General features: G+C 38.4%; 3 protein-coding genes across 4 annotated transcripts in view; 2 read left to right on the forward strand and 1 right to left on the reverse strand.

Moving 5' to 3' along the window:
• Drgx (Dorsal root ganglia homeobox) overlaps positions 1-9316 on the reverse strand; it is a 36037-nt gene extending 26721 nt beyond the window's left edge. The window contains exon 1 of the mRNA XM_018021680.2: positions 9047-9316. The gene's annotated coding sequence lies outside the window, so the exon portion shown is untranslated. The remainder of the gene's footprint in view (positions 1-9046) is intronic.
• Positions 9317-9563: 247 nt separating this feature from the next.
• Positions 9564-11444, forward strand: Brms1 (breast cancer metastasis-suppressor 1-like protein). The gene is made up of 3 exons (XM_018021684.2): positions 9564-9883; positions 10188-10409; positions 10466-11444. The coding sequence occupies exons 2-3, from the start codon at positions 10192-10194 to the stop codon at positions 10938-10940; spliced, it is 693 nt and encodes a 230-aa protein (XP_017877173.1). The 5' UTR covers positions 9564-9883; positions 10188-10191; the 3' UTR covers positions 10941-11444.
• Positions 11445-11538: 94 nt separating this feature from the next.
• AGO3 (Argonaute 3) lies at positions 11539-18468 on the forward strand. Of its 2 annotated transcripts, XM_018021683.2 has the most exons (13): positions 11539-11988; positions 13035-13441; positions 13561-13713; positions 13929-14127; positions 14183-14496; positions 14577-14838; positions 14909-15262; positions 15328-15528; positions 16661-16710; positions 16775-16925; positions 17018-17218; positions 17300-17491; positions 17567-18468. In XM_018021683.2, exons 2-13 carry the CDS (start codon positions 13050-13052, stop codon positions 17894-17896), a joined length of 2799 nt encoding a protein of 932 aa, XP_017877172.1. In that variant the 5' UTR covers positions 11539-11988; positions 13035-13049; the 3' UTR covers positions 17897-18468. The 2 variants fall into 2 exon arrangements, with proteins under 2 accessions (XP_017877172.1, XP_026667929.1); XM_026812128.1 differs by lacking the exons at positions 16661-16710; positions 16775-16925; positions 17018-17218; positions 17300-17491; positions 17567-18468 and adding exons at positions 15643-15793; positions 15886-16086; positions 16168-16509 and having other exon boundaries at positions 15328-15578.
• The last annotated feature ends 91 nt before the right edge of the window (positions 18469-18559 follow it).

Raw genomic sequence — 18559 nt, forward strand, 5'->3', positions numbered from 1 at the left:
CCTTTATATGTAGTGTACAAAACTTCACCAATATTAATTTGTTCCAATATACGAAATCGAAGATTTTATTTGTTTGATGAACAACAGATATATGCGACGTGTGGAAATTGTGTAAATGCACGGATTCGTTTATCGAATATCCTGTGTTGTTAATTTACAGAAAAAATTACATTCAAATATAAAATCAGAGATGAAGAGACAAGGTAAACGTATCGAACCAGTCTTTTACGTCGTACAAGTATATTTAAAAACGAAGTAATTAGCAATTTTCAGATTAATCTAATGAATATGGCTGTTCATGTAATTGTATAAAAAATTTCATTTCAGTTATAATATAATACATTGTTAACTGATTGGTGTAAAAGTATCTGTTAGCACGTTCTGCTGCCGTCGGACAGCTCACATCTATTAGAATGAAAATTCTGTCATTTTCTCACTTTTTACCACGTAAATTGTGGTTGAACAAAGAAACATGGAAATGGTAATTTGCGGTCAGATCAAACTGCATTGTCATCACACAAGATTAATGATAATTCCCGGTGTTATCATCGCGATTAGAGGATGGTAACCGAAACGATTGAAATACTTGATTATTCTGAATACATATTATCCAATTTTCCTCGAGCACCCCCATCAAACATAATTGAAAATATAGCTAAATGCTATTACACCGGGCTCGAGCTGGTGAATTATGGTTCGAACCAGTTACGCTTGGAATTTCTATTTATGCTATATCAATTGTGCATTTTATGATATGATGAGATATTACGTTTTATACTTTTCCTGAATCACTTATCATGAAAATCAATTTTAATCCACAAAGATTCGCGTCCAATCGTATTTATTAAAATATGATTGATATAATAATAGAAGTAGGTTGTCTATAAGAGAGAGAGAGAGAATCACCCCTTTACATTTTTTACATTCACTGCTACTCAAAAGTAAATGGATACCTGCTATCGACTATTAAATGTTACACCTAATTGAAACACAGAGTAAATCAGAATATAAAATTACTTTCTAAGACAGAAGGAAATTTGTACATAAAACTGGATAAAATTCATTGACCTTATTAATTGTATTGTTACATCTAAGGAAAGTGTCAAGATAGTATTATGTGGCAGAGTATTTTAACTTACAAAATTAAGTGTGACTGTCGGTATTTAATAGGAGAGATTTTAAATTTGGGAAGGGTTGGCTCACCTTGGCCAGTGGCGGGCTATGCGTAGGTGGATGATAATGCGCGGAGGAAGAAGGGCTCGCGGGTGGCCCCGCGCCCCCGGGTGAAATGGTACCGCCCCCGGGGGTTAGAATCCTGGACTCGTGGCTAAACAACACTTTCCCGATTATCTCCTCCTCCCTTCAAGACTCTGTCTCAAACTCCTTCTTCTTCTTCTTCTTCTTCTTCTTTTATAACTCTTCTATCAATCCGATCACAACAATAATAATAACAATGATCTCCTTTTATTACTTTCGCTAACACTTTATGTTTAAACAAAGTTTATTTGACTCTGAACAATTTTATTCATCAGCTTTTGATCGATTGTGACTCGAAGATTCAGAGTATTTTCATTCATCATTCTTGTATTAGAAATTTTGTTTATTTTTGTGAGAAATATAGGATTTTCAGGTTTAACACTCCAGACACGCAATCTTGATATATCAGTATCTACAGTCTTTGATAATCTTTGGCACTTCAGAAGTTAAACCAAAATCTTTTGCATTTATATCAATTCATTTATAATTGCACGCATAAAAGGAATCTTGTCCTTATTAAAACTTCATAGGTCCAAATGATTATTTATGAAGTGTCATGCAGGCTTGATGAGGAAATCAAAATTTACCGCCACGAGGATGAAATCCAAGCGTCGCAAGCTTTCCCTTCATTCGACAACTGACTTTCTACTTTTGATTAGCTTCTCATTTGATTCTTTTCTAGGTGATCACAAATCTTTCAATGTCGAACTTTTCTCAGAACTGAAGAACTTTTTAACTGTTTGAGGAGGAAATCCTTTTGTTAGAATTCTTCGATCAAACCTTGGCGCAACTATTCTTCAATCCGAAGATTCTTTAAACTCTTGGATTTTCACTGAAGAGGCTAAATCCAAATTCTAAATCCGACGAGTTGATACAGCGAATCTTGTACCGATCTTCCTTAGTAATTCTTCTCTTCCAATTTCATTTCTGTTCTCCAGACGTCTTCTGTTTAATAAAAAATCTTCTTCTATTTGTAATTGCACAAACCTTCACCCCTCTTCTCAAGTTCAGAAACACGCCTGACTACACGTTCTGTTCAAGTTATATCTCTTTTTAACAGATCACAATTAAATTATACACCGAAACGTTTTTGCCAAGCCACGTATCAATCACAAATAAGTTACGAAAACGATCGTTCGACAAGTACGTCGCCTTGCTTAATTCAAATCGCAGTCTGACTCCGAAACTCGTGCGTTTCAAATCACTTATCAATCACAATTAAATTGCAGGCCCAAAAACAGTCGTTCAACGAGTACGCGTGTAATCTGTAAATCTTGCCTGCTCCGAATCGCAGCCTGACTTTAAAACTCGTTCGCCTCGATCCACTTATCAATCACAATTAAATTGCAAACCCAAGAACAATTGTACGTTCTCGCTTGAAATCTGAGTTTGGAACTCGAGTACGTCGCAGCGAGCGGAGCCAAGAGACGCGAGAACTCGTCGAGGGTCCCAGAGCCGGATTGCGTGTACTCTCGGTAACGACGACGACGACGACGTCGCGGTGCCGTCGTCGACGACAGAAGCGTGTTCGATAGGCGTAACCGCGCAAGCGTCGAGCAGAGTCCGAGGCGTGGCCTCCCACGAGTTTCTCCTCTCTCTGTTCGAAATGAAGCGATATCATGACGCGGGGGTGCACGGGGGTGGCCCACGTGGTTTTATTGGCCAAATATAACGCGTACGACAAACATCCCTGGTGTCCCCACCGCGCCAGGCCGCGTGTTCCTACTACCCCGTCCGAGGAGACGAGACGAGATAGTCGTCATGGTGTAAATCGTGTTTACCCCTCTCGGCCCACGGTGTATCGCTTGAACCCTCGGCTCTCCATCCCTCCCTTTCAACTTTCTTCCACCCGGACTCCGGAGAGAACCCCCCTCTAGCCCCTTTCTCGGCCTGTTTCTTGGATCATTTCTTGGATGCCGTTTAAGGGATGAAATTTCACTGTTTCAGCTTTGGCCTCAACGTTATCTCGACAAAAGAATCCATGCTTCAAACAGTACTAAGAAAATCCACAATATGCTCTCTCTCCGTTTTCCAAAATCAAATCGAAGATGCTGTCTTAATAAAATTTCGATATCAAAGACTTTTGATTTGTTTCACAACTACGATAGACACGTGCGTATTTCCTCTGACAAATTCCTCGATTCATTTTCACCAATCAATCACACTATCATGATCGATTGAACGTACATACTATGAAAATGATTTAATTCTCGTTGGGCGCGAAGGAAAATCGTAAACGGGCCGGGAAAAAAATTGTGGGATAGATAACTGGATATTTCGTGAAAGGCTAGAGGGATGGGAATTCTCTACTAGTTATACACGTACACTGCTGCTCAAAAGTATGTGCAAGCTTCCTTAGCTGTAATGAAACCATCAACGAATTTTACTCAAATATTCCAGTTGCCCAACATCTCATTAAATATCTTACCACTCACTATAATAAATAATTTCACATTCTCATCTATATCTCGTATTTTAATCATCACTTTTACTATTAATTGATTCATTATTTACTTATCAGTACAAATCGCCCTAATATATATTTTGTATAAATGAGGCGTAAATAGGTCATACTTATCTTCATCTTTAATCAAATAAATCGACTTAATAATACTAAGTTATTAATATTCTACGTCAAATACTCATACATACTAAAATTTGAGAATAATTGATTGTTCGACAATAACGATTTGGATGAGATGTGAAAAGTGGCAGATGTCCACGTACTTTTGAGGGACAGTGTAGGTAGGTGGTGTGTTAGTTCGCAAGTGGAGAGCGTGGTGTAATCCAGTCACCACGAAACACGATTACTCGGTCTAACTCGGTCTGCCTTTGGCTCTCTCTGCCCCCTCCGCGCGGTGAATTTCGTTCTTTGATTGCTTCCAGCCCATTCAATCCAGCTGTAATTTCACTTTTATCATTCCTAATCGTTTAGTCGCTGGTGGCTCACTGATTTCCGTTCTTGTTGCTCCAGTTTTTATCGGAAACGCGGGGAATCGAGCCCCGGTGAAGAAATTCGATAGCGATTGAAATTGGAGCCGAACCGAGGAATTGCCACGTGGCACATTTTTATAGAAGCTCGATACAATATTTAATGTAATGTTTCATGTAATGACTGATATAATAAATCATGTGATAATCGATGCAACACAGATATTTATCAAAAATTAAATATGTTTCCCTATTTTTCCATTCTAACAAATGAAAAATTGTGTCAAACATTTCACACACACTAGTTTCACACATTTCACACAATTTCACACATTAGTTTCTTGTCATCACATATTGGAAACGATACAATCGTTTCACTCTAAATGCCCCTATTGGATCAGCGATTTGAGGGATCATTCAATTTCGAGGAGTACTACTGCAACAGCTAATTCATCCCCCACCAGTTTTCAATTTGCTAGCTTCGTAGCGTCAACGGGTCCGGCTGAAATTCCGGCAGTGTCGGCGGCGGAGGTTGTTTAATAAAATAACCTCGTTACGCCGCAGCCGACCTAACAGGGCCGGGGGACGGAGAGGCTGCGGGGGCGCGAGAGGATCCGGCGGAGTGTAAAAGACCGAGTCTCGTGACTGGGGGAGGGCAGGGAGGGCTAATGTAGCAGCGGTGGCTGGCTGCTCGCCTTGTAGACGTGGGGCGCACACCCCGAAAAGAGGGGTAGGTGGGGGAGTGAGGCGCGGGGGACGGAGCACTAATACATAAAGTAGCTTAAAGTAGAAAATTGTGGAAGCGTCGTGATGCCTGGTGATTGCGTTACCTCCGGGGCTTTGATTTAAAATGCAACGAGGGGCCAACCAGCCGGGCGGCCCCCGGGGCTGGAGGAGGAAGCGCGGGGGTGGCTGCCTCGGAAGGATGGATCCTGCCTGGGAGCCATGTTCCTCCTGCAGGAACGTCAGACCCGGTGGGTAGGGGGAGGTGAAAGAGAACGAAGAAGGGCGGAAGGTGGTGGTAGAGCTAGCAGCCTCTGTGTCAGGGGTAGTGACGTGCCGTAGGTGGGGTTTTGGTTCTTCGCTGCAACGCGCCGGATCGACTTCCAAGCTCTTCGACTTCTAGTCTACCTCTTTGTTAGTTCCTTCTCTTTTTTCGCGGAGCTTGCACGCGGCGCGGGTGCAATAATCCTCTCTCCCATCGGGTCAACCTCCCTTTTACCCATCCACTTCCGCGTGATCCCTTTGTCCCCGTGGTTTACACGCGACACCCACGGTTTTAGTCCTTTTTTTAGCTGCTCACGCTTTGCCAACCCTTAAACGCGTTCAGTTGTCCGACACAACTGACTCACAGATTTATTACAACAGCGAACGTACAGACGTAACATCACGTAACTTGTGGTTTAAATTTACTTATAGATAAATGAATTTTATTAAGTATACTTACGTACTAAAAATCTTACATGGAGCTTTCGCATAATCCTTTCCTCGATCCTTCTTGACATCACAGTCGAGTTGAACTTTTGATCAGCATTGTATCCGAGGTTAAAGCCGGGGACACGACAAGGTGTCTTTTTAATAAATTGCCCGGCCGGGTGAAACGCGATTAGGCCCGTAAACGCGGCGCGGCACCGTTTTAAGGGTGAAAATCCCCAACGCTGTGACGCGATGGGGGTCTCGTCGTTTCGGAGTTCTCCGAGTGACGGCGGACAGACGTGACAGCTCGAAAGAGGGAGGACCTCCAGGTTCCAGGGGCGACAGATGATTTAGCGGTGTTTCTCGTGTCACTGATATATCAAATATCTCCCCAAAGAAAGTTGGCAGCTTGAAAAGGAACCATATCTTGTTCCTTTCTTCGGTTTTATTAAGAATTATCATTCGCAGTAATTATGATCATTCTTTACTTAATATTTTATTGAAATATTTTATATTATGTAAAATAATATAGGATAAGAATTGTTGTACNGTAATAAAATTTGGAAAATGTTGATATTTTTTGATAAATACTCATCTGAATTTAATCATCCCTTCGGAGAATGAACGAGAGTAAGATATGACAGTAGCAAGCGCTAAATCTTATTTGTTCACCCTATATAATGGAACTCTCAAGGCGTAGCCTCGTAATCCTGAGAATAATTCAATCTCCGCGAGTAGTATGTCGCGGTTTCATTTTCGGAATGAAGCGTGCGACGTTACGTTTAATCTTGAGCCGACCTAAACGTCATCTTGGAAATCTCGACCCGGAATTAACTAAGATTAGCTTTAGGGTCGATTCGTTATGAACCATTCGCCAAACCGTTTCTTCCTATTATTTCCCTGATACTGTCTGTTTTAATTCCAGTAATTCAGTGTATCACCGTTTAGAAGATTAAAATTTAATTAAGAATACAATCGATAAATGCAGAAATATCTTATAGTTGATTTCAAGTCGAAATTCCATCTATATTTTAAGTCACGTCAGTCCATCTCGAAAACATTTTTTTCTTTAATTCCATCCCTCTAATTCCATGTCACCCCCTTCGAGAACTCAAACTCTGTTCGGGTCCTAACTCCAACAGTTGATCCTCCCTCTTTTCTCAGTGTGTCCAAGTCCCCGAGGATGAAAGGGGATCAAATAATAAGGAAAAAAAAGATATGGATTGACATTACACAAGAATTCGGTGAAAAATCCTGCAGTCATTTCTCTAAGAAAACGGATTTTTCAACTTTCCATCGAGTTTTTTACGTTTTTCATCAAACAGAATTCTATTATATCGTACATTATTGATTTACTAATTATTATACTGTAATTGATGTACAGTATTCACGATTGATGGATCAAATTGAATTTAAATAAGAAGAGCCAATTTTGTGATAAATTCTATAGTATGTATAGATTAGGTACGTTAATCTAAGAAGAAGGAATGAACCTGAAATATCACTTACTATTTCTCTCCATCCGTTTCGCGTGCCTATACATACGCAGGTACATCTCGAGCGTCGCCTTTCCGTTCGCGTTCGCGATGCACCTCGCGGAATTCTTTGAAAAACTACTCTGCGAAATTGGGAGAGGAGAGCAAGCAACGAGAACGAGCGCGGTGGCTTATGAATAATAAATGCGGTTATCGTTTAGTTGATATTTTGAGGGGGAAGGCGCAGGCGGAGGGGGAACGAAAACCGGGAGGATCAAAGCGGCGCGGCGCGGTTCCTTCGAGTAGGGTGCCTCGAAGGGTGTTGCTCCTACATTTTTATACCGTATCGCTGCTGGCATCTGGATACCTAGACGCAATCGTTAGACCTGCGCCACGTTGACTCACAAACTGCAATTTTATCAAACTATTTACATTCAGCGATTAAAGACAATCTCGAAAATTTTTTTTTCAAAATTTCGAAAACTTCTTCAAATGAAAATTATAGGTATTCACGTATAAAATCATTTTTCCTCTCAAATTATTATTATTTATATAATTATAGGAACCATATTCATTTAATTATTATAAGTGAATGTATTTCAGTCAAGCATTTAAGAACTGGGATGACGATTTCTAAATCGAAGGGTGTTCAATACGTGTGAGCTCGAAGCATTGTCTCTGCGTTTCCGGTAGCTCTAGCCAGCGAGTTAAGCGGAATCGAATCGAATGCCTGGAGGGTGCGAGGGTAATAGCTGGTCCGCTGCTCGGGGAACCGTAATGCCATAATAGAATAGCGATGTTAGTAATAGTATCTATCGCGTTGCACACCGGCCGATTGACCAATTCGCGTGGATGGATAGATATAGACGCGGAGGGATACTCAATTTGCATCGCAATCGCATCGGAATTCCTAAAGGCGCGTATGCCTCGCAAACAGGAATTGCTTTCTCTCGAAAACGAATCTTTACTCGCTGCTTCCTACTTCACGTGCAGACCGCAGAGTTTTATTCAAAATGAAACGTTTCTCATATGAATTTACAAAATCTGGTTCATACTCTTTTTTATTATTTAAGTATTACGACGTGGCATGCAGCATTCGATATTTCACATATCTTTATATTCCCTGCATATTCAATAAATGCATAAAATTCGTAGTTCATTTATGAGAAGATTTTACTATCCTCCTCTTAGTCAAATATAATACATAGTATGTAATAATGTTACAGACGAATGAAGTGTACGAAGCTTCAATGTCCAAGAAAATATATAAAACAATTGTCCTCCTACTTCTCTTTTTAAGGAGTCGAACTCAATATCTAATACGACTGCCTTTTGCCAGAGGTAGTATAATATTACAGAGATTCTTATTAGCAAAAAGCTGTAAAATGTTCCAAGTGGAAATCCAAAGATTTGTCTATTTAGAAATTATGACAACAGATCTTTTCATGGAAAATTGTGTAGGAAATTAAAAGACAAGCTAGCAGTAGTATTATACCGGCTAGAGTCAGCCATCCCGTCGGTAAAACCGAACCCGTTCCCAGCAATCACCGCCCCGGGAGAACCGTGGAAACCGCGGAAACCGCTTAACTCGATTATTGTTTCCCGGCATCATCGTTACCGTTTATTAGCCGCTCCATCGGTCGGCTAATCGAAAGGATAAACCTTTTTCGGATCGATTTCTCGAATCTTTTCTATCTCCTTTCAATATCATTTGTTTAAACGAAATCTTGCATTTTATACGACATTCGAATCGCTATATCTAAATTGCTAAAGGAGTTTTCGATCGCATTTGTAGGAAACAATCGTGTATGTATCAGAAAGCTGCGCTTAAACTTTCGGGGACAGTCTGCTGACATACAGAATTATTCCCGAAAATACAGAACAAATGATCACCGTACTTATAAATACTAAATACTGATAATATTTGATCACGAATTTCTAAAAGAAATATAAATACGTGTACTCACATTAAAAGACCACAATCGTAGCTATCCGGGATGATTCTTGACAATTGACACAAGCAATTCATCACTAACTGTCATTATAAACAATCGCGTCGTAAGATGCTTATACATATTTTGATTTTTACCGGATGGATCTTAATAGAACACTTAAATTGAAACTCACTTTGAACGACACAAAGGAAAATTCTAGACTAAACACAAGCACCGATTTAACTAAATGAAACACGACTCAAATTAAAGCTAGAACTTCAAGAAATATAGATAGACCATTCACAAATGAAAACTGGGACGGATAAGACAATGAATCATTTTCACTTTTCGCGGTTTCCCTTTGTTTCCATGAATTGGTGAGCCTGCGTACTAGATATTCCGCAACTCGACGCATAGACAATATATTTTAAGGAGGAATGTCTTTATAATTATCTAAAGAATTAATTTACATTTCTGAGGTCTGTCGCTTTAATTTAAGAGAATTAAAATTGCTGCAGTAAAAATGTAAATATTAGGATTTAAGATTGATGATCAAGATGTCACTAGAGTGAAGTCACAGTCACATGACAGCCTCCCATGTAGTGGCTATAGAAAAAATATTTTAAAGGGCAACGATTTTATCGTTTTCTAAATGGTCTATCCATCTTCCTGGATGCTCTAGCTTTAATTTGAGTCGTATTTCGTCAAAATCTGTGCAGTGGAACTTAAGATTTTTGTTCGTGTCAACTAAAGGCGACCGTGAGCCAATACAAATGGTTGTTGTTATCAAGGAGTGACAAGTACTCATCTTGCATCGATACGATTTCGTGACATAACTTACGAAAAAGATCAACACTTGATCATTTTACAGTAAGTAGAGATTTGAATTTATGTAAGCAACAATATAAACGTCTACAGTGTATATAACATAGAGAATATACATCAACATATCGGCTACAGAATATTCTCTATTTGCAAAGTAGAAAGGAATCAGTATTATTAAGCCAGGTTCTTTTTTTAAATTCAGATTAATTATCAACGTCTGATTTTAATCTACTCTTCATTTATCGTCTTTATTGTTCAGAAAAGAATAAGTCTAATACACTGTAAACAACACTTTTGAGGTTAGGTTATCGTAATACGATCTACATCGAAGTATCATTTCAACATTTAGACAGATGCCAAGTGTTAAAGATGAATCAGAACCTGAAGGTGAAGAAATGTCTCACGATAGCAACGAAAGTAATCAAAGCTCAGTGTCATGTGATAGCAGTGCGGAACACAGTGACAGCGATGACTCGTCTGAGATGGATGAGGATGAGTGCGAGAGAAGACGAAATGAGTGCATGGAAAACTTAGTCGACCTAGAGAGACAGTTCACTCTTCTCAAGGAACAGTAAGTGGATCTTTTTCTTCCAAATGTAACAGATATTTACCTGTCTTGAATATCAGGTTATACCGTGAGAGAATCACTCAAGTGGATACTAAATTGGGCGAGGTTCGAGTCGGAAAGTCAGAAGAATATCTGGTACCATTGGAACGATTGAAGGAAAACATGAAAACCAAAACAGAAGTAGCTGGAATATTGAAACAATACAGACTACAAAATATACAGAATAAGTTTCTAGCAGAGGAGCAGGCTGCTTTACAGAATTTCGAGAGCGAGAAGGAGTTGATATGGGACTGTATTCATAACGATTTGCAAGAGAAAATACGTAGATTAGAAGAAGATAGGAATAATGTCGACATCCACGCTGATTTATGGTTGAATTCGAATGGTAGAAGGCGCAGGAATCATACCGAGAGAAGGAGAGCCGTTTCAGTCGCTGGACCTTACATCGTTTATATGTTAAACGATGCGGATATCCTCGAGGATTGGGCGCTGATCAAGAAAAGTCTAAGCAGTCGGAAAACAGAAATAATTTAATACTCTAGGCTAGGTAGATTCCAAGACGACTGCAATGACGTTAATGTATCGCCCTTTTATGAATGTAAAATACTTGCGAGAAGTATTAGAGCGATCATTACCTTCATTTAGCACTTTCTATACGTTTATAATGCATATATAGGGTGCCTTCGGTAAAATTTTGATCTCTCAAATTGTTTTAGTTAACGAATCATGAAAATATTTAACAACAGCATGTCCATATATTTCCGTAGGAAATTCGTAACTGATTATCCTTAGTTATAAAGATAATTCAATGTGAAACGAAATGATTACTTAAAACAACATGAAAGTAACATAGATTTCGTCAAATAGAATTTGATGTGTCTTCTCTATTTAAAATGCAATTCAAAATTTTGTTTATATATTCGGGGAGAGGATATTATGTTTAAACTTTTATCGACGGTGTGTCGTTCTACGTGTACAAATTGTATCATAATCATTGAATACATTTCATATTTTTGAATAAACTTACAACGGCAATAATGTTGTCTATAAAATTCCTAGCGAATTCCATACACAACATTATACATACAAAAGTTAATATATTTGTATAATATATTTGTATTTTTCCAAATAAATTTTATACTTTTGATTGCTAGTCGTTTCGAAGATTCGCGCGCTCGCTGGTTCGGATATGATTAACGCCAGAGCCATAAATATGTACTCGACTGCGCGTGCTTTGAGGTAAGACTGGAACTGAACCTATCAGATCCCTTCAAAATTTAGCTTTGGCAGGACCATCGAATTTCCTCTCTGGTTTCACGAGGAATTTTGTGTTTTTGTAAAAGAAGTTCCTCTTTCACTTTGATCTAACCTTCTTTTTTAACTCATAATTGTAAAATATTCGTATAAATATTATTCGCGGTAGCAACCGGCGGCTGGCGGGCAGTGGTGATTGGTGGTGATGAATTGAAACATTATAGCTTTGGTTAGCAGTCCTCAAAGGTTACACGCTTCATATTTTAGTCTTTCGTCTAATCACGCCTAGCCAGCGGACATATTACAATTACGTTTACGAGCACGTGAAGTAAGTGTAAGCTTCTTAATTGAGGTAAAATTATTACACTGTTTTTGCATTAAATATCTCCTTACAATACTTTGATTAAAACCTGGTTCGACGAACTTCATTGAAATGGATCTCGAATTTTAATTTACACTTTAATCGGATATCCTATATCTGTTTTAATTCAGATTTTTTATATAATTTTAGTATGTTACCAATTATAAATGATATATGTGTAATTCATAATTCATCACAATAATTTTATTATGTATATTTTCTATCGAGGGAGTAGCGTCCCGAATGCAAGTGACATATATATTTGATGTATTATACATTTTATACTTGAATTAAAGGATAAAAAATTAGAAAATGTAGTTTCTTTACTCGAACGTTTCTTCGCGTCCCTAATTAAGTGCATAGTATGACGACGCTTATTCATGGACCTATATTACATGGATCGTTGGATTATCTTTTTCACATTTTTATCGCTTCTTTAAACTGCTAGCGAGGTCTATTCTCACGTGTTTATGAGTCGCTACCGCGTCCCTCAATGATAGAAGACGCAGGGATCATATCGAAAAAAGAGTTTTGTATTAAAAGTAAAACTTTGGTTCCTCGCAGATAATAATTGAAATCTTAATAATCACTTATTACGAATTAATAATATCGTGCATTTTAATCATATAATTATATTTCATTTGTAACAAGAACGCGCCACGTGTTGTATCCCTTGTTTTGTCGTGATCGCGTACATATTGTCCAGGACATATTTTAAGTAAAAAGTACGCGTTATGTATATTTTCATGCAATTCATATTCTCTGTGGATTATTTTAGATAGAAATGAATAGATGTAAAATAAATAGTATTTCTTGAAAGTTCTTGAATAACGTAATTCGTAAACATTCTGATGTACTTCCATTGACCTCTCAATGTCTTCTACTACATATTTGCTTCAGATAATATTTTATTGTTATACTTAGCTTATTTTTTAATTCTACTTCATTTGATGCCTTCTGGACGCTGTGCGTAATATCTGTTTAGAATAAGAAATTCGTGTATTTTTCCACAGTATTTTTAACCCACTATGGAAGAGAAGAAACCAGGGTTTGGCAGGGGAAACCTCCTGAAATTTCTGCAGGAGAAAAAGGAATCTGAAAGTCAATTAGTTGCACAGTCTTCATTGGCTAGGGAACAGAGTACAGCACAATCTAATGTCCCTTCACCAGTAGAAGTTCCAACGACTTCTGTAAAATCACTTGGGAGAGGTAGCATATTGAAAACATTACAATCCCTCCAAACTGGAACAACAGGACCAACAGGACCAACGCCAATCCCAGTACTAAAACCGGTACAACCAGTACCATTAGCAAAACCTGCAACAGCACAACCACACATATCAGCAGCACCCACAGTTTCTTCACCACCTGTAAGAGCACAAGGCCGAGGATCTTTACTAAGCGCATTACAATCTGTAAGGTACATTTCAACTAAATGAAAAAGAAACTGAATATTCCTGTGTACAATGTTATATTATACAACGTTTTCAAGAAATATTCTTGGACGTTTGAACGATAATAGAAAACATGCATTTACAGTGCACAACCTGCCAGTACTCCAGAGCCAGCTGCACAACCTTCGAACGTCCATGGGTCATCATACGATCCTTCAGGAGTGCTAGGTCCATTATCAGATATCACGTTACACGAAACAACTAAGACTATTTCTAAACAAGGTTCGGGTGGAAAAGAGTAAGTCTTTGTACATTCACTCACATAAGATCGTTATAATTATTAGATTAAGGATTTTATGAATTTATTAAAATCTCGTACGTCCAGAAAATATAAAACGTAAAATGCACATTATTATTTCTGAAGGGTAAAAAATTAGATTCCGTTTCTTAAATTAACATCACAAATATTTTGTTCTGCACTGAAAAAACTCAGTCTATAAATATCTGTTCCAGTATATCCCTAAGTGCGAACTATATAAACGTAAAGGTGGACCCGGAGAAGGGTCTCTACAGTTACGAAGTCAAATACAATCCTGAGATCGATTCTACTGCGTTCCGCGCCAAACTGATAAATCAGCATTTACAGAAGATAGGAACGACCAAGTGTTTCGATGGGACAATGCTGTATCTACCACATCGATTACCACAGAACGTAAGGCAGACGTGTAAATGGAAAACCTACATGGATTAATGCGAACGATTTTCAGAATACAATTCTAGAGTCTGTGCACCCACTGGATAATTCTACCATTAAGTTAACGTTGATTTACAAAAAGAAGCAAAACTTGACTGAAAATATACCATTTTTTAACATTCTGCTCGGCCGAGTCATGCGGGCCCTTAATTTGGTTCGCATCGGTCAACACAATTTCAACCCGAAAGGTATTCACGCGATCCCACAACATAAATTGGAAGTGTGGCCTGGGTACGTGACGACTATTAACGAGTTTGATGGAGGATTAAAATTATGCATAGACGCTCGGCATCGAGTGATGCGGACAGAGACAGTCCGTGAAATCATGTAAGAGACACACATATTATATCTCATTATACGACTGTGTGCTACTTATGAAATCTAATTCATGAAATATGGCGATGCAGGATGAAATTCAGTCAGAGAGGAAATTTTAAAGAGATGATCGTAAAGGAGCTGATTGGCTTGTCAGTATTTACGAGATACAATAACAGAACATATCGCGTGGACGACATTGACTGGAACAAGAATCCAATGCATGTATTCGATAAAGGAAACGAGAAAATCACGTTAGTGGACTACTATAAGTACCACTGGAGCCTGGATATACAGGATAAGAAGCAACCGTTGCTAGTTCATTGCGCTAAGACAAAAACGAGCACCGGCGAGGTGAGTCGAATAAGGACTCTGTTAAATAAACGTGTAACTGCCTTTTTTATTATACAAATTTTAAATCCAGACACAAGAACAATTGATACTGCTGGTTCCGGAATTATGCTATATCGCTAGTCTCAGTGACAGCATTCGTGCAGACTACAAAATAATGAAAGATATCGACTCAGTGACTAAAATGTCACCCGAGGCTCGGCGAAATTGCTTTAGGCATTTCGTACAGCAAGTTAACAGCAACGATATAGCGCGGGATATATTGGGCGCTTGGGGCTTGAGCCTGGAACCCGATGTAGTTGATTTCAACGCTCGGGTGTATGAAAATGTAGAAATTTTATTTGGCAATAAAGTGAAGTTCACGCCTCCGGAGCACAAGCCTGCGGAGTGGAGTGCAGCGGCGTGTAGAAATCCTCCATCGAGAACTGTGGGTACCTTTACACCTTAGCGATGGATATTATTTAATAATAATAATAATAATAATATTTCTAGCCGGAGTTGAAGCGTTGGTATATAATATACTGCCAGAAGGATGCTAAAGTTACGGAAGAGTTTATTACCATTTTTGAAAGAGTAACAAAGGCTATAGGTATGAACATATCGCGACCCCAGATTATTAGCTTAAGGGACGACAGGACAGAATCATTTGTGCATGCTTTGCGAAGTAGCATAGAGAAGACGGTTGATTTAGTGGTGATTGTATTTCCCAGTAACAGAACTGACAGATACTCCGCAGTGAAAAAGTAACGTATCTCGTTCCTCTAAAAACTTGTCATATTACGAAAATAAGGATCTTTTGAAATACAGGGTGTGCTGTGTAGAGAAGCCGATAGCTTCTCAAGTGATTATATCGAGAACTATATCGCGCGCCGATAAGTTAAAAAGTATTGCAGAAAAGATTGCTTTGCAAATTATCTGTAAATTGGGCGGAGCCCTTTGGGCAGTTCATATACCGATGGTAATTAAACAGTGTTCACAGCTAACAATGAAAAATCTTATTAAAATTTATCAGTCTTTACAGTTAACAATAAAAAATCTTATTGCATCTAGCATAATTGCATGATATGCGGGATAGACGTGTACCATTCTGGTACCGGCCAATTTAACAAAGGAAGTGTCGCTGGTTTCGTGGCCAGTATGGATAAAATGTTAACGACTTGGCATAGTAAGGTTTACATGCAGGGCAAACACCAGGAAGTGGTAGACATGCTGCAGCTCTGTTTGGCTTCGTCAGTGCGCGCGTATCAAAAAGTAATTATTCACCTAATAGTTACACGTGATACATAAAATACCTTGAAATTTATCATATATACATCTTGTTATGAATTTCAGCATAATAATTGTTTTCCAAATCGGGTCATAGTTTATCGTGACGGGGTTGGCGAAGGACAGTTGGACACTGTCGCTAAATACGAAGTAAAGCAAATGCAAGCTGCTCTGAATAACCTAATAAAAGATTTTCAAGTGGAGTTAGTTGTAATAGTAGTCCACAAGCGAATCAACACCCGAGTGTTCCAGCGTATCGTAAGTTTCGAACTAACGACATAATTGAGATCGTCGACTTATATGTCCTGGTCTAACTGTTTAACTATTTAACAGGGTTCGAAACTATGCAATCCTCCGCCAGGAACCGTTGTAGACACATACATAACGAGATCGCACCTGTACGATTTCTTTTTAGTCTCACAGAACATACGCCAGGGTACGGTATCGCCTACACATTATATCGTTGTTCACGATAGTAAAGGCATGCTCCCTGAGCATATTCAGCGACTCACCTATAAGCACTTTGCGAAGTAGCATAGAGAAGACGGTTGATTTAGTGGTGATTGTATTTCCCAGTAACAGAACTGACAGATACTCCGCAGTGAAAAAGTAACGTATCTCGTTCCTCTAAAAACTTGTCATATTACGAAAATAAGGATCTTTTGAAATACAGGGTGTGCTGTGTAGAGAAGCCGATAGCTTCTCAAGTGATTATATCGAGAACTATATCGCGCGCCGATAAGTTAAAAAGTATTGCAGAAAAGATTGCTTTGCAAATTATCTGTAAATTGGGCGGAGCCCTTTGGGCAGTTCATATACCGATGGTAATTAAACAGTGTTCACAGCTAACAATGAAAAATCTTATTAAAATTTATCAGTCTTTACAGTTAACAATAAAAAATCTTATTGCATCTAGCATAATTGCATGATATGCGGGATAGACGTGTACCATTCTGGTACCGGCCAATTTAACAAAGGAAGTGTCGCTGGTTTCGTGGCCAGTATGGATAAAATGTTAACGACTTGGCATAGTAAGGTTTACATGCAGGGCAAACACCAGGAAGTGGTAGACATGCTGCAGCTCTGTTTGGCTTCGTCAGTGCGCGCGTATCAAAAAGTAATTATTCACCTAATAGTTACACGTGATACATAAAATACCTTGAAATTTATCATATATACATCTTGTTATGAATTTCAGCATAATAATTGTTTTCCAAATCGGGTCATAGTTTATCGTGACGGGGTTGGCGAAGGACAGTTGGACACTGTCGCTAAATACGAAGTAAAGCAAATGCAAGCTGCTCTGAATAACCTAATAAAAGATTTTCAAGTGGAGTTAGTTGTAATAGTAGTCCACAAGCGAATCAACACCCGAGTGTTCCAGCGTATCGTAAGTTTCGAACTAACGACATAATTGAGATCGTCGACTTATATGTCCTGGTCTAACTGTTTAACTATTTAACAGGGTTCGAAACTATGCAATCCTCCGCCAGGAACCGTTGTAGACACATACATAACGAGATCGCACCTGTACGATTTCTTTTTAGTCTCACAGAACATACGCCAGGGTACGGTATCGCCTACACATTATATCGTTGTTCACGATAGTAAAGGCATGCTCCCTGAGCATATTCAGCGACTCACCTATAAGCTTTGCCACTTGTACTACAACTGGCCGGGTACAATAAAAGTGCCAGCTCCCTGCCAGTACGCGCATAAGCTCGTCTCGCTTGTCGGGCAAAATATACAATTAGAGCCGGATCAGTCACTCAACGATACGTTGTTTTACTTATAACGCTATTTTTACCTGCCACTGATTCATCTTCCAAGAAAGTTGTGAACCTAATTGAAGTCGTCTGAATACCAGTATCTAACAAACCAAAGATAGACTGAATATTGTCTATACATTGTAACCATGTATAATTGACCAGATGCATCAGACCAGAATTTTAAAGGTATCACTAGAATCATTTTGTTTTTGTTCCTTATTAATAGAATATATTTTTTTTTACATAATGAAATATCAGTATTAAGTTGATGATTACTATGATACCTGTAAAGGCTGTGGATTTTATGCATTTATAAAGCTATAGTACATGTATAAACACACCGATAGCAAAGAGGAGTTCCTATTTAGATTTTATTTCCTGCGATTGGATGTTACTACTTTATTTTGCACTAAACTCTGCATTATATGTAATATTTTTATAATTATACAGGTATGAATATCATCTTGTAAATGTGATCTCAGTTATATACTAGCCATGTACAAGACCAGAAAATTAAATATAATAAGATTTTTGTAAGTTTTACGTTTAAAGACAAACGTACAAATAAATGCTTATGCTATTTTTATTACGAAATCAATAATCATGGTTATTCATTTTGTTCACTAATATTCCCTTTCGAACAATTCATCGAATAACCATCTGTCATGAAAAAATGACAGAGCACGAAC

The sequence above is a fragment of the Ceratina calcarata genome, unplaced genomic scaffold (assembly GCF_001652005.2).
Source record: "Ceratina calcarata isolate Rehan_Ccalc_2016 unplaced genomic scaffold, ASM165200v1 scaffold259.2, whole genome shotgun sequence".
Classification (NCBI taxonomy): domain Eukaryota; kingdom Metazoa; phylum Arthropoda; class Insecta; order Hymenoptera; family Apidae; genus Ceratina; species Ceratina calcarata.

What these genes read in the sequence shown, in the direction of transcription:
- AGO3 (XM_018021683.2), top strand. Translation starts at nt 13,050, where the DNA reads ATGGAAGAGAAGAAACCAGGGTTTGGCAGGGGAAACCTCCTGAAATTT. An exon ending in AGAAGACGGTTGATTTAGTG is followed by an intron (nt 15,529 to 16,660) that starts GTGATTGTATTT and finishes GTTGATTTAGTG; the next exon opens with GTGATTGTATTTCCCAGTAA. An exon ending in GGGCAGTTCATATACCGATG is followed by an intron (nt 16,926 to 17,017) that starts GTAATTAAACAG and finishes TATTGCATCTAG; the next exon opens with CATAATTGCATGATATGCGG.
- Brms1 (XM_018021684.2), top strand. Translation starts at nt 10,192, where the DNA reads ATGCCAAGTGTTAAAGATGAATCAGAACCTGAAGGTGAAGAAATGTCT. An exon ending in TTCACTCTTCTCAAGGAACA is followed by an intron (nt 10,410 to 10,465) that starts GTAAGTGGATCT and finishes CTTGAATATCAG; the next exon opens with GTTATACCGTGAGAGAATCA.